Source organism: Nannospalax galili, unplaced genomic scaffold (assembly GCF_000622305.1).
Source record: "Nannospalax galili isolate Female #2095 unplaced genomic scaffold, S.galili_v1.0 scaffold820, whole genome shotgun sequence".
Classification (NCBI taxonomy): domain Eukaryota; kingdom Metazoa; phylum Chordata; class Mammalia; order Rodentia; family Spalacidae; genus Nannospalax; species Nannospalax galili.
In genome coordinates this window covers 651,940-665,664 of record NW_008346549.1, presented here as the reverse complement: position 1 = coordinate 665,664, position 13,725 = coordinate 651,940, and the positions used below count along the sequence as shown (strand labels likewise).

The 13,725-nt window shown below is 48.9% G+C and overlaps 1 protein-coding gene across 4 annotated transcripts in view; it reads left to right on the top strand.

Annotated features, from left to right (window-relative positions):
- The first annotated feature begins 523 nt into the window (after nucleotides 1-523).
- Dgcr8 (DGCR8 microprocessor complex subunit) overlaps nucleotides 524-13,725 on the top strand; it is a 47,408-nt gene continuing 34,206 nt past the window's right edge. The window contains exons 1-7 of one of the 4 annotated variants that reach the window (XM_029568275.1): nucleotides 789-938; nucleotides 4,682-4,795; nucleotides 5,589-6,588; nucleotides 7,041-7,200; nucleotides 10,948-11,090; nucleotides 11,244-11,526; nucleotides 13,450-13,647. In XM_029568275.1, coding sequence (XP_029424135.1) covers nucleotides 5,869-6,588; nucleotides 7,041-7,200; nucleotides 10,948-11,090; nucleotides 11,244-11,526; nucleotides 13,450-13,647 — 1,504 coding nt within the window. In that variant the 5' untranslated portion in view covers nucleotides 789-938; nucleotides 4,682-4,795; nucleotides 5,589-5,868. Of the gene's footprint in view, nucleotides 661-783; nucleotides 939-4,681; nucleotides 4,796-5,588; nucleotides 6,589-7,040; nucleotides 7,201-10,947; nucleotides 11,091-11,243; nucleotides 11,527-13,449; nucleotides 13,648-13,725 lie in introns of those variants that run through there. The other 3 variants (XM_029568276.1, XM_029568277.1, XM_008843015.3) reach the window with 3 other exon arrangements.

Sequence of the window (13,725 nt, the reverse complement as noted above, 5' to 3'; positions counted from 1 at the left end):
GTGGCCCAGCCTAGTCCTGGGTACTACCCTGAGCCGGAGCTTTTGGTCTAACTCCGGTGTCATTAGCAAATACCACGTGACAGTTAAGCATAGTTGATTTTAAAAAATTGTCCAACTATGCTTCCAGCGGAGATGGTGCAACGTCAAGGTGTGCAATGGCCTCTGACACCGCCCGCACCAGAGGCGGCGTGCGTCCAGCTTTGCTCCCAGCTTCCCCCGCGCTCCCGCGCTTCCCGGCGCCCCGGCTCCCCGACTCCCAGCAGCCCCCGCGCTCCTCTCTCCCGGCGCTCCCCACGGCCGCAGCCCTCCCAGCGCCGAGCCCCGCCCTGGCGGCGACCGTTAGCGAGGCCGAGGCCTGGGGGCCCTGGTTCCGCCCACGCAGCCGCGCTACTGCGCCTAGCCATTGGGCCGCGCGCGCCTTGCGCCGCCGATTGGCGGCCTCCGTAGCCCGCTCCCCGGCTGCGCCAATGCACGGCGGCTGCGCGCGGGTATTGGCCGCGCTCCGGTAAGGCCCGCCTTCCGCTCGCCCCGCGCGGCAGGCAGGTCTCGAGGACCCGAGCGTCTGGGAGCCCCTTCCTGGTGGCGGCGGCGGCGGGGCGGTGAGGGTCTTCCCGCTGTGGTCGGGCTGCGGGCGGCTCGGGCAGGTCGCGGGCGCCACAGGTAGGTGCGGGGCGCGTGGGGCGCCCCGCGGGCGGCGGGCGCCGCGGCCTGTGCGAGGGTGCGTCCTTTCCTCCCCTCCTTCCCAATGCACGGCGGCTGCGCGCGGGTATTGGCCGCGCTCCGGTAAGGCCCGCCTTCCGCTCGCCCCGCGCGGCAGGCAGGTCTCGAGGACCCGAGCGTCTGGGAGCCCCTTCCTGGTGGCGGCGGCGGCGGGGCGGTGAGGGTCTTCCCGCTGTGGTCGGGCTGCGGGCGGCTCGGGCAGGTCGCGGGCGCCACAGGTAGGTGCGGGGCGCGTGGGGCGCCCCGCGGGCGGCGGGCGCCGCGGCCTGTGCGAGGGTGCGTCCTTTCCTCTTCCCTCCTTCCCGGGCGAGGCCGCGGGCCAGGGCTCGGGGCGGGGCGCGCGAGGCGGGCTGGGCCACGCGGAATCCCGGCCTTTGTGCGGCGGCCGGCGGGAGCGGAGTGCGCGGGGCGGGAGCCGCGATTGCGGATCGGGCTCGGAACCAGGCGTTGGCCTGGGCAACGAAGCCCCTTGCCCATTGGGCCCGAAGCCGTAGCATCGCCTTCAGGCGGGAAAGGTGTGGACACGGACAGTGCTTGCCCTGGTGCTCTACCAGTTTTGACTGTTAAAAATCTTGAGAAAGCGCCCAAGTCTCCACCAGATGCCCGTGGATTGTCATGTAGCTTATCAGGATGTGGTTTGACTGTAACAATAAACATGGTAGAAATAAATGAGAAGTGGCAACCTGTTGACAGCGATACCTGTCAAATAGCATCTTCCAGTGGACTTGGTTGCCCATGGTAGGGATTTGATTTGCCATTTTGCATGTTTGCATGTACCTCGTTGCTGGATGCAGAGATGTCCCATCTCGGGTTGTTGACTTTTGGAGGCCGGTCATTAGGCTAGGGCTCACTGTTTGCTCGCCAGTAAACTAGACTTCCCAGTCTTGAGAGTGGCCAAAGGGAGTGAATGGCTGACCAAGTGAATGCAGCCTGTAAGCACAGAATGTGAGCCTTTTGCAGGGTGACAAAAGGAGTGGATGAGGTCATACTGCCTCTGGGTTGGACAGGAGGCATCAGTGATAGCGCTGGTCACCACAGCTATGTCTGCCAACCCAGCAAGTCGGGGTTGTCCAAGTGTGTTGGGCAAGCCCTGTGCTAGGGTCCAGGGGAGTCATCTGTGGGTCTGTTGCTTGCTCACAGTCCAATTGGCAAGGTAATATTTGTGTCCCAGTTTCAATCAGTTGAAGAACCGTATAGTTGAAGGGCTGGAGGGCTACCCTTGGAACACCGCATGGCCAGGCATAATGTGGAGCTGGACTCTCACCTTGATCTTGGGGTGGGAAACATGATTTTGACTGACTTGCCCACTTTGGGCCTTTTCTTGTCATTGCCCCCCTCCCATGTGATTTCATGTAGTTTTCTAGCTGTAATGTCAACTTTCCTTGCATCTTTCATGTGTTCATCTCCATCCCTGGCCTCCCTTCCAGTCTCCAGCTTCATACTGGTAGTTGTCTCTCCTACATCGCCATGGATTACTTTGATACCAAGTAGTTTGATCCCAGCTAGATTCTAGGCTCTGTCCATGGCAAAAAATCCTTCCACCTGTCGAAAGTCACCTTGTTCCCTCTCTTAGGCCTTCATGCATTTCTCAGGGAGCCCTGCCACTTGTTTCCAACAGCAGACTATTTTCCAGCACCTCCAACTTAATGTCCTGGTCCAAGCAACTGGTGAGCCTTTTCGTTCCTACCTTTCCTCTCAACTTTGGTCCCTACTCTCCCTCTCCTAGTTTTTCTGGACACACAGTGATTCTTTAAATTGCAAGATAGCATGAAGCTGAAGCAACAGACTCCAGCCAGCCTGTCTTTGTGGCAGAACAGCTGTACCACATCCTAGCTGTGTGACCTTGAGCAACTTGTTTAACATTTTTGTGTGTAACCTTTTTGTCACTGGGTTGTGAGCGAACTGGGTGATTTGCATAAAGTGCTTGGAATAGAGCCTGTGTGAGGGTTGGCTGCCATTGCTATCCATAGATCATTGATACCACTCTTTAGACCCCTGTCCAGTGAGCTGTCTCTCAAGACAAAAATGGAAGCTTGCTGACCTAGCCTACTGTCACTTTCCCTCAGCACACTGCCCTAGCTTGGTCATACCATGTCTCTACCGCAGGGCCTTTGCTTTTTCCTTCATGTCTTTTAGAATCATCCTCTTATCCTTACTACCCACTTGGCTCTGTTTCACCTTTAGGTGAATATTGACTCTCAGGCCTTGTGTGGTCACCCTTTTGGAAGGTCCTTCTTGCTCCCCAGTTCTTTCCTTGCTTTGTTTCACCCTGAATACTCAGCATGTGACATGGTAGATGGCTTTTATTATTTATGCAACTCCCCACTGGTATGTGAGCTCTCTGGGGCAGGGGTTTTATCTGCCGTGTACTTAACGTATATGTGTGTACCTTCTGGAAGGCATTTAGCAAATAGTTGATTAATGAATTCAGAAAGCTTAACAGAGGGAGAGTAAGAAACTTGTCCAGGACTGCCCACTGCTGATCCCATGAGCTAGACAACTTTCTTGCTCCTGCAGGGGTATGCTCTCTCTTCCCAGGGCTTCTGGGCCCCACCTATGCTGTGTAAGCTCTGGAAAGCCCCTTAGTTACCTATTAGCACCTTCATTTAGTGTCTTTGTTTTCTGGTTTTATACTGGATGCTGCTTAGCTTTTAACATGCTGCATGCTTCTCCATCTTCTACCATTGTTTATTTCCAACCCTCACCTCCTTGGGTCTTTACATTAACATTTTCTTTTTTGAGACAGGGTTTCTCTGTAGCTCCAACTGGCCTGGAATGTGCTATGTAGACCAGGCTGGTCTTGAACTCAAAGAGATCATCTGCCTCTGCCTCCTAGGTGCTGGGATTAAAAGTGTGTGCCACCATGCCCAGCCACATTAACATTTTCTATTTCAGAATTACAGATTTGACTTCTAGGGTCTCTGCACATATGCCAGATCCTGGCCTGGTTTTATTTGAGGTCTGTTAGCACTAAGCATGCTGACCTCTCTGTCCTCTGCAGTGGTCTTTTGTTGCCAGGAGACTGTCCTTTGCCCCTGTAGTCTCTTTCTTGACCACCCAACTGCAGATTCCTTAGTGATTGCTGCTCTTCTCAATCATTTCTAAGCACTTTTAATGGAAACACCACTGGAGAGGTATTTTGTTAAATTCTCATTGAATTCAGAAATGTTAGGCCATCCTAGGATCTAGGAAATAAAGTGATAGTGTAGTTGGACCTTTCAGTTGTGTCTAGGTTATGGAGACCTTGTTTTTTGTTAGTGGTAGCACCTCTCAGAGTAAACTGTCAGTGAATATTAAAGTGGTTTAATTTAACCTAAACAAGTGTCTGGCTTTTATGTTGTATCTTCAGCAAGATAACCATCACATTCTATCCCTTTACTGTAAGCTTAAATAGATGATGCCTGCTGTCTCCTGTCCTCTCTGGGGTCTTAGGAGTTATGTAGGTGCAACTGAGTGGTCACCTATGAGCATGGGTGCCTGTGTATGTCTGCAACAGTATGCATGACTTGAGCATGTTTCTGTGCATGATGGAGTATGCATGCATGTGTTTGTGTGCATGCACCTACATGAGTGTATGTGTGTGCATGTGCTTCTGCCAACAGCCTTTCTTCCTACAGACCTGGTTTTCGGGCCAGCCTCTGATATCCCTTCTCTGTCATGTTGTCCCATCTTTTCAAGCATTCTCTGTAGCAATGCTTCCTAGGATTATAACTTTCCCTCAGTGTTCACCTCCTTCTTAGGGTTTTGGTGCTTCATTCTTTGTTAGTGAGGTTTGCCCCACCAGACCTCTTCAGGCCAGTCTAGGCTCCAGAGCTGTGTGGCCTGTGTACCTGTGAAACAGGTCTGCCTGGAGCATTCCTCCATTATCCTTTTCAGGCTTCTGCCTAGGTACCGGAGTATGTCTGCAGGGGAGAAGCCTTCTCCTTCACCGCCCTCTTTTCTCTGCTTCCCACCCCCATAGGGTCTGCAAGCATAGTCAATTCTATGACACTTACTGTCTCCAGAGCTGCTTCTACACCTTTGTCCTGGAGAACTGTCCCAACACCTGGTGCAGTCACCTATGCCTCGCACGGCTGTGAGTCTTCTTTATAAAGAGAGTTGTTTCCCCTTTGGTAGGTAGCTCATTGTTGTCCTCCAGATGGAGCCAGGCTCCAGGTGGCACCCAGGACTCTGTGCCTTGGCTCTAGCTTCTACTGTGTTGCCCTGCCTACCTCCCAGCGTTAGCAGGCTCCCTTCCCAACAGCTACCCTCCCTCCCTCTAAGGGAAAGGACCTATGCTTCCACCCCTGGTGACCTCAGCACGCTGCATCACTGTCCTGTCCACATGCCACATTGTGGGCCCAGAGAGGGGGTCCTTGGGTGGCAGAGTGCCTGACCCATACTTCTGAGGTCCCTAGTGCTGCAGAGTTGAGCTGAGGGTCTCACGCTCGCCCTCTGACTGACCCAGCCCTTTCAGGTGAGTGGATTGATGTCCCTCTGATGGCCTGAGGGATCCCATGCACTTTATGTGTGTTCCAGAAAGGGCAGCCTCCTGCTGCATGCTTGCTTACCCAGTAGGCTAAGTTAGGGGAGTGCTGTGGGGAAGTTTAGTTATTTTTTTTAAATCCTTATTGATCCTAAGAGTTTATCTTTGTGCTTTTGAAATGGGAATTAAAGTGAATAGTTAATAAACTAACTTAGGATTTAAAACTTAGATTTTGGAGAAAAATAGTAAAGTTAGTTTTTTTCTGAAGTCTAAAAGACTCTCTTAAAGGCAGTATTATCTTAGACCTTTATTATACCATTGATAGCACTTGACTTTTAACATGGTACCAGAGAAGTAGAAGGTTTCTGTCATTTTGTGATGATATTTTTAAATTTCTTTACAGGTGGAAGAAGAAAGGTGCCACTTTGGCATGAAGACAGACTCACTTAGTCGTCGATCTTTTAAGCTGAGTGCATTGTGATTTCCAATAATTGAGGCAGTGGTTCTAAAAGCTGTCTACATTAATGAAAAGAGCAATGTGGCCAGCTTGACTAAGCCGCCAGTGTGTGCAGCGTGGGCAGGACGGCACCGGGTCTCGACGGACTTGTGCATGTTAGCAGTATAGATTTATGTAAGGTGGTTTAAAACTCTGGTCTTTTAAAATAGTCTTAACTGCTCATAATATGGAGACGTATGAGAGTCCCTCTCCTCTCCCGCGTGAGCCCGCAGGAGAAGCGATGATGGAGAACAGAGCTTGCCCCTTCCAAGCGCTGCCCCATGAACAGTCTCCACCACCTCCCCTGCAAACGTCCAGTGATGCAGAGGTAATGGACGTTGGCTCTGGTGGTGATGGACAGTCCGAACCCCCTGCCGAGGACCCATTCAACTTCTACGGAGCTTCTCTTCTCTCCAAAGGATCCTTCTCTAAGGGCCGCCTCCTCATAGACCCGAACTGTAGTGGCCACAGCCCGCGCACCGCCCGGCACGCACCTGCGGTCCGGAAGTTCTCCCCTGACCTTAAGTTGCTTAAGGATGTAAAGATTAGCGTGAGTTTTACTGAGAGCTGCAGGAGTAAGGACAGGAAGGTGCTGTACACAGGAGTAGAGCGCAGCTCTCGGGCTGAATGTAGCCTGCTCCTTAGTCCTGTCAGTGGGGACTTGCATGCTTGTCCCTTTGGCGGGAGTGTTGGTAATGGGGTAGGCATAGGGGGTGAGAGTGCAGATAAGAAGGATGAGGAGAATGAGCTGGATCAGGAAAAGAGAGTGGAGTATGCAGTGCTCGATGAGTTAGAAGATTTTACTGACAATTTGGAGCTAGATGAAGAAGGAGCAGGCGGGTTCACGGCTAAAGCAATCGTTCAAAGAGACAGAGTGGATGAAGAGGCCTTGAATTTCTCCTATGAGGTATGTTGGTGACCCCTTCTATGGAGTGCTCTGAGCAAAACCCAAAGAGAGGTTTGGGAGTGGCTCCATCTTTTGAAAGCAGGGAAATAAACAAAAACAAGCAAAACTCCATATGAGGACAAATAACAATATGGAAAAGAGAAAGACGTAAAGTCTACATTTTTAAAGTTTCTTAATGGAAAGTGACAAACATTTAGCCTCATCTCTTTCCACCCTGAGTTGGCAGGTGCTATTGAGAAACCTCCTTGGCTGGGTGTGTACCTGGACTAGGCATGTTGGTTTCACTTGTCATTTCATCCTGTCTATTTTTCAGATGATCACACACCATCAGGGCACACCCAGACCCCATTGAGGGTCTCTTCTTTGTGCCTTCCCTTGCCCTTGTGAAACTTACCCTTGGTGCAGAAGTGTGGACCCTGAGGGCTGTGGGATCTGAACATCTTGTTTTACAGGATGACTTTGACAATGATGTGGATGCTCTGCTAGAAGAAGGTCTTTGTGCACCCAAGAAGAGGCGAATGGAGGAAAAATATGGGGGGGACAGTGATCATCAGTCTGATGGAGAGACAAGTGTGCAGCCAATGATGACCAAGATTAAAACAGTGCTCAAAAGTAAGTCAGTGAGTCACAAAGTCCTGAGTGTTTCCAGCCATCAGAAGTGCAGTTTCCTTCCCAAGAATGTTTTGGGAGCTCTCTGGTGCCAGGCATCAGTCTGGGTAGAGACATGTTTTAAGTATAGATAGCCATGGGAGATGAAAAAAAAAAACAGAACACTAAGACTCACTCAGGCATATAGCCCAGGTTAAGGAAATTGGCACAACATAGGACACCTGACTATAGACGTCTGGTCCCTCTACCATCCAGATGTGTATCGGGAACTTCCTCTTTCCCCCTGCTTGGGTGTCTGGACCGGCCATGTGGACGAGTCCCAAGAACGGCTGAAAATAAGTCTCCCTTGCAGCCTCTGTCTCCCCTGTAGCACCTGTCCTCCAAAAAATCCCCTTGTAGCTGCTGCACCTATATAAGACTGACCAGTCCCTATGCCCCTTGCAGTAGCCTCCGTACCGAGGGAAGGCTGCTGTCCCTTACTGTGCTAATAAACACAGCCTTGTTTATTGAACTCAGATGTGGTCACTTTGTCTCCTATTGTTACTGTATTCTGCACTCCAAAATCTATTCCAGGTGCAGATCTTGGTAAGTACTATGGAAACCACAGAGGGGCAGGCATTCTGTAGAGGATCCCTGAATGGATACATCAGTGTATGCTAAAATATAAGACCAATAGCTTGCATATATGGAGACCAAGGTCAGAGGTATGTGCTTGGTGAAGTGGCAGGTGGTGGTTGCCGTCCAAGTTTTGTTTCCTCTGCAAATGAGGCAGAAAGGCACCAGTATTGTTACTTGAGTTTTGTTGAAAAGTGTGACTTCTGGGCTGTAGCATGGCATGTGCACTCTGGGGCAGGGTGGAAGCTCCTTGAAGAGAAGTGGAGGTGGTTTTGGAGGTACAGGGAGCAGGACTTTCACTTGGTTTTGGTGACAATGGGAGAGCATTTGGTGGGTGCCCAAAGTTGTATTGCAAGGCTCAGTCATCAATGCAGGCGAAGTGTAAGACAAATCAGGGTGGGTTTCTATGTGACTTAGAGGCATCTGTGACTCTTTTGATAAGGGTAGCAGGATCAGTAGAGGGATTGTCAGTAGAGGGCCTGAAGAAAGACATGGGGCTCAGGCCCTTGGGTGAGACCCTGGCCCAAGGGTTTTGGGAGACGGTAGATGAGGTGGAATGTGACGAAATTGCCTTCTTTGAACCACTGAGGAGATGGGTGTGTTTGTGAGGCCTGGTGCCATGTGCTGCTGCACATTGCCAATAGCTGAGCAGTATAGATGTGAGGAGAGGCACTTGTAGATGAGGTGAACCTTGGGCTACAGCTTCTGGGGGAGGTGACTTGATCTTCACCTTGGTGTCTCTGGAAGGTTGGCTTTATGCTTTTCCTATAGTTTTCAGGAGCCTCTTGAACAGCCCTATGGGCGTTAGTAGACCTGGCTTGTTCACCTCCCAAGCAGCAGGCATATCATGCTTGCAGCTGCTGTCAGTACTTCAGAAAGACTGGCTAGTTATGATGTCATAGATGAATGGCTACCTTGTGTTGTGTTGTGTTGTGTTCAGGTCCTCATTTTATTTGCTGCCTCTCCTGAGTTAGCTCAAGGTTTATTCAAAGCTCTTCTTTGGCCAAGTTACTGGGGCAGGGGTGGGGGAGGCGCACCCATGGGTGCACTTCTGACCTGTAGTTTTCTTTCCCAGTCCATGCTCTATGTTGGGTGCCAGGGTCAGGCAGGGGTTGTGTGAAGATCTGGCTTAGAGGTGCCACTGTCCTCAGAGTGGGGGTAGTTCCTTTTAATCATGTCTAGTGTTTTATATTTCATTTGTTTTTTTCTGTAGTTTCTAGATTTCATATTAGTCCTAATACCTGTAAGAATATTGTTTTGTCTTTGTCCTTTTCCTGGCATAGTTTTGTCAGAGAAGAGTGGCAAGTGGAAAACAAATCTGATACTTTGCTTACAATTGCTAGTAAAGCAAAAGGGTTAGACATTGTGGTGGTGCACATGTTTAATCCTAGCACTCAGGAGGCAGAGGCAGGTGGATCTCTGAGCAATCCAGGCCAGCTATGACTACAGGAAGACCCTATGTCTCAAAAAAAAGCCCCCCCTCCAAAAAAAAAATCAGTGAAAGAATTTTTTGTTTTGTAGGGTTTTTTTCTTTTTCAAAAATTTATTTTTTATGTGTATGAATGTTTACCTTTATGTATGTATGGTACGTGTGTCCCTGGTGCCCACAGAGGCTAGCAGAGGGTATTGGATCTCCTGGGAACTGGAGTTACAGATGGTTGTGAGCTACTATGTGAATGCTGGGAACCAAACCTGGGTCGCAGTAAGTGTTCTTAACCGCTAAGCCATCTCTCCAGCCTCTGTATTAATTTATTTTTAATTAAAAAAATTTTTTTTTGGTCTTTTTGAGACAGGGTCTCCCTCTAAGCCACAGCTGAGCTAGTTTTGTTATGGAGACCAAGTTGGCCTTGAACTCACAGAGATTCGCCTGCCTTTGCCTCCCGAGTGCTGGGACTAAAGGCGTGTATCATCATGCCCAGCTCTTAAAAATATTTTTATTGAGCTTTCGTAATTTCGTACAACAGTTCTTAATCAAATTTAGACACCCCCCCACACCCCGTCCATGCCTCCCTGTCTTCCCACTGGATCTCATGTATTCCACCATACATGCTAAGTCCTATCCAGTCAAGCATTTGTACCCAGATGTCCTGGAGTGTGATGTACACAGAAGGCCACAACTAGCCAAGTTTTAAAGAACAAGAGACTGCAGAGTGTGTACCCTTGAATAGGACTCCTATATTGAATCTCACTCACCCACCACTCAGGGACCATTGTGGAAGAGGCGGGTGGAAAGATTGTAAGAGCTGGGCTGGTTCATGAATACAAGGAAGTAGAGGATTTCATGCCACTGGAAGCTTGCACATGTAAACTTGTGACAATGGTGGCATCAAGCCCAAAACCCATGCCAACTCAATTAAACAAGGGCCCAGAGGGGAGGAGAGAAATGGGTGGTGGGCCGGCCCTAGATTAAGTACTATTGGAGACCTCTAGATGGGCTGACTAGACTCCAGTGGATGAATTTACACTGAAGACATCTGGGTACAAATATTTTTAATTTTTTTTATGTGTTTGAGTGTTTTGCCTACATATATGTAAGTGCACCACATGCAATGCCCAGAGGCCAGAAGACAGCATCTCTGGAACTGGAGTTGTAGAGAGTTGTTAGTCCCCGTGTGGGTGCTGGGAATTGAACCTGGGTCCTCTGCAAGAGCAGCCAGTGTTCTTAACTGCTGAGCCATCTCTCTAGTCCCCTATTTGCTTTTTAAGGTGGTGCTGAGATCAAAGCAAGGCCTTGCACATCCTAGTGAGGTAGTATTATTTAATAACATGTACCTGGTCACTGAGACAGTGAATGATACATGTACAGTTTATCATCAATGTTTACTCGCTCCTGGGTTACATGTTACCTTGGCTGAGCAGCAGAACAAATCTAGTCTCCACAGTGTTCTTCAAGTGTGGAGGCAAGATCTGGGGTGGAGATTTGTGTTTGTATAACACTGTTTTGGGCTATTTGTGCACTGATTGTACTTAAAGATTACCCCTGTTATCCTAGGTAGAGTAGGGGTCCAGCAACCAGACACGAGTGTAGATTTTTTGACAGCATCCAGACAAGCAGACAAAAATATGGAAGAGGTGTTATGTAACAGTCCTAAATGTTTATAAAGTGATGGCAGGATGTTTTTGTGTTCTGTGCAGGTCGTGGCCGTCCACCTACAGAGCCATTGCCCGATGGATGGATCATGACCTTCCATAACTCTGGAGTCCCTGTGTATCTGCACAGAGAGTCTCGGGTGGTCACGTGGTCCAGACCCTACTTCTTGGGAACCGGAAGCATACGGGTAGGGGAGTTATCCGTTGTGAGTTGAGGCTTATCAGTTCTCAGTGCTTGTCTGCACGAGTTGAAGTGTAGTCAAGCAGAGGCTGGAGAATGCATCGGGTTTTCAGACTCAAAGTCATCTCAGTAACTCCTGTTACAATTTCACTGTCCACAGAAACACGATCCTCCTCTAAGTAGTATCCCTTGCCTGCATTATAAAAAAATGAAAGACAATGAGGAACGGGAACAAATCTCTGAGCTCACCCTCAGCGGGGAGGTGTCACCTCTGAAACCCCTGGGTCGATCTGCAGAGCTGGACTTCCCCCTGGAAGAGCCTGATTCCATGGGCGGAGACTCGGGGCCCCTGGATGAGAAGGACCCCCTGGGGGCTGAGGCAGCCCCTGGAGCCCTGGGACAAGTCAAGGCTAAAGTTGAGGTGTGCAAAGATGAGTCAGTTGGTAAGTTTCCTAAGGAGGTTTTTTTCCCCTCCTTGCCACCTGGAATCTCATTCCTCTTATCAGATGCTATCCTTCCTAGTTCCTAGTTGTGTCTGGTGAGGAACTCTTTGCCTGTGCCTATTCACATGACTAGGAAGGCCCATCTCCCTGCTTTTGAAAGAACATGTCTGTGCTGCTGCTTCAGTTCCAGTGCCTACAATCTGCAGGTCTTAATGGCCGAAACTGCAATAGAGACAATGCTGGCAGTGCCAACTAGCCTTTTTGGATGTGTGATCTTTCCTGGTCTTGCTTTTTCAGTATGATGTGCTCCTGTGACATTGTTTAGATGTATCTGAAGGGGTTAGAGTGTCCCTGCAGTCTTTGAATTCAGTATTATTCTCTGGCTACTTCCTCCCTGCCCCCCCCCTTTTTTTTTTCCGCTTTTGAGACAGTGTCTTGCTATAGCCCAGTAGGCCTCCCAATTTCTTCTCCTGCTCTCAGCCTTTGGAATGATGGACAGTTCTTTTGAGTTCTGTAGTTGTCTTTTGGTTATGTGCTTGTATTTCTGGTTTGTCTCTTTAGCTTAGTTCTGTCCCATGAACTCTTAGCTCTCTTCAGTAGTAGCAGAGCTCTTTTAGTCCATTTGCCAGATCACTTTCAAGAGTACATTCAGTTTTCAGGAGTTAGGCTTGTCTATATGTTGCTACTCTGTCTGTTAAAACTTTTGAGTGTGAGGTACCCTGAAAGAGCTATGGGGAAGGGGAAGCTGTTGTTTTTGAGGAAGGGGAAAGTGACCTGGGAAGAAGTGCAACAACTCAGAGGCCCTAAGGAGGCAAGGGGCAACTTGGATGTGTTACTGCATTCAAAGAACCAGAAGGAAGATGGAGATTGTCACAGAAGTGGCAGTAGTGTCCTTGTTGGGTTCAGCGCTCGAAAAATAAAATCACCCTTTTACTCCTTCCTTTCCTTGACTCTATACTATAATAACAGCATTAGTAGTAGCAACTCCCATTGTAGGTACCTGCTCTTGGTTAGGTGCTTGTTACTCTGTGTGTGTGTGTGTGTGTGTGTGTGTGTGTGTATGTGTGTGTGTATTTTGTTTAAGTGTCCCCTTTTTTCACATTATTTTTGTATTCTTGTTCTTAGGCAGATAAAGTAATTTCCCAGGAACCTGTTTATGAAGGACCTGGTAGAATAATTTGAAATAGTAGTGAAAGGATTTAATTTTTTTTTTTTTTTTTGGAGATAGGCTCTTCCTATAACCCCAGATGGCCTGGAACTCACTGTGTAGACTAGACTGGCTTTGGGCTTACAGAGCTCTGCATGCCTATACCTCCCCAGTGCTAGGATTAAAGGCATGTGCCAGCATGTCCAGCCCGAATGACCTTTTTTTTTCCTTTATTTGATTTTATTTTTTCTTACTCTGGAAAGGCACAAGGAAAGGGAAATAGGTATCAGGTAGCCTGGACCTGTTTGATAAAGTTGTCATTCATATATACAGAGGACTAGGGAAACTCCTGTATTATAAATCTGATAACTGAGGGCTGGAGAGATGGCTCAGCAGTTAAGAACACTGGCTGTTCTTGCACAAGACCCGGGTGAATCCCAGCACCCACATGACAGCTAACAACTGTCTGTAACTCAGTTCCAGGGAATCCGACAGCCTCTTCTGTCCTCCGCAGGCATTGCACGACATGGGTGCACTTAACCTACATGCAGGCAATATATACATACACATAAAAATAATAAAATAGCCAGGCATGGTGGTGCACGCATTTAATCCCAGCACTCGAGACAGACATAGGCGGATCTCTGAGTTCAAGGCCAGCCTGGTCTCCATAGTGAATCCAGGCCAGCTAGGGCTACAGGGAGATACTGTCTCAAAAAGACAAAAAAAAAAGAAAAAAAATCTGGTAACTTGCTTCTCTGATATATCTTGGGCAGATCTGGAGGAATTTCGGAACTACCTGGAGAAACGTTTTGACTTTGAGCAAGTAACTGTGAAAAAATTCAGGACTTGGGCTGAGAGGCGTCAGTTCAACCGTGAGATGAAGCGGAAGCAGGCTGAGTCAGAGAGGCCCATCCTGCCAGCCAACCAGAAGCTCATCACTTTATCTGTGCAAGATGCACCCACAAAGAAAGGTAAACTGGGCTTGTAACTGTCACCAGCAGCAGATAGGGCATGTTGTTATTTTTATTTTGATATGCTTAGTCTATGCC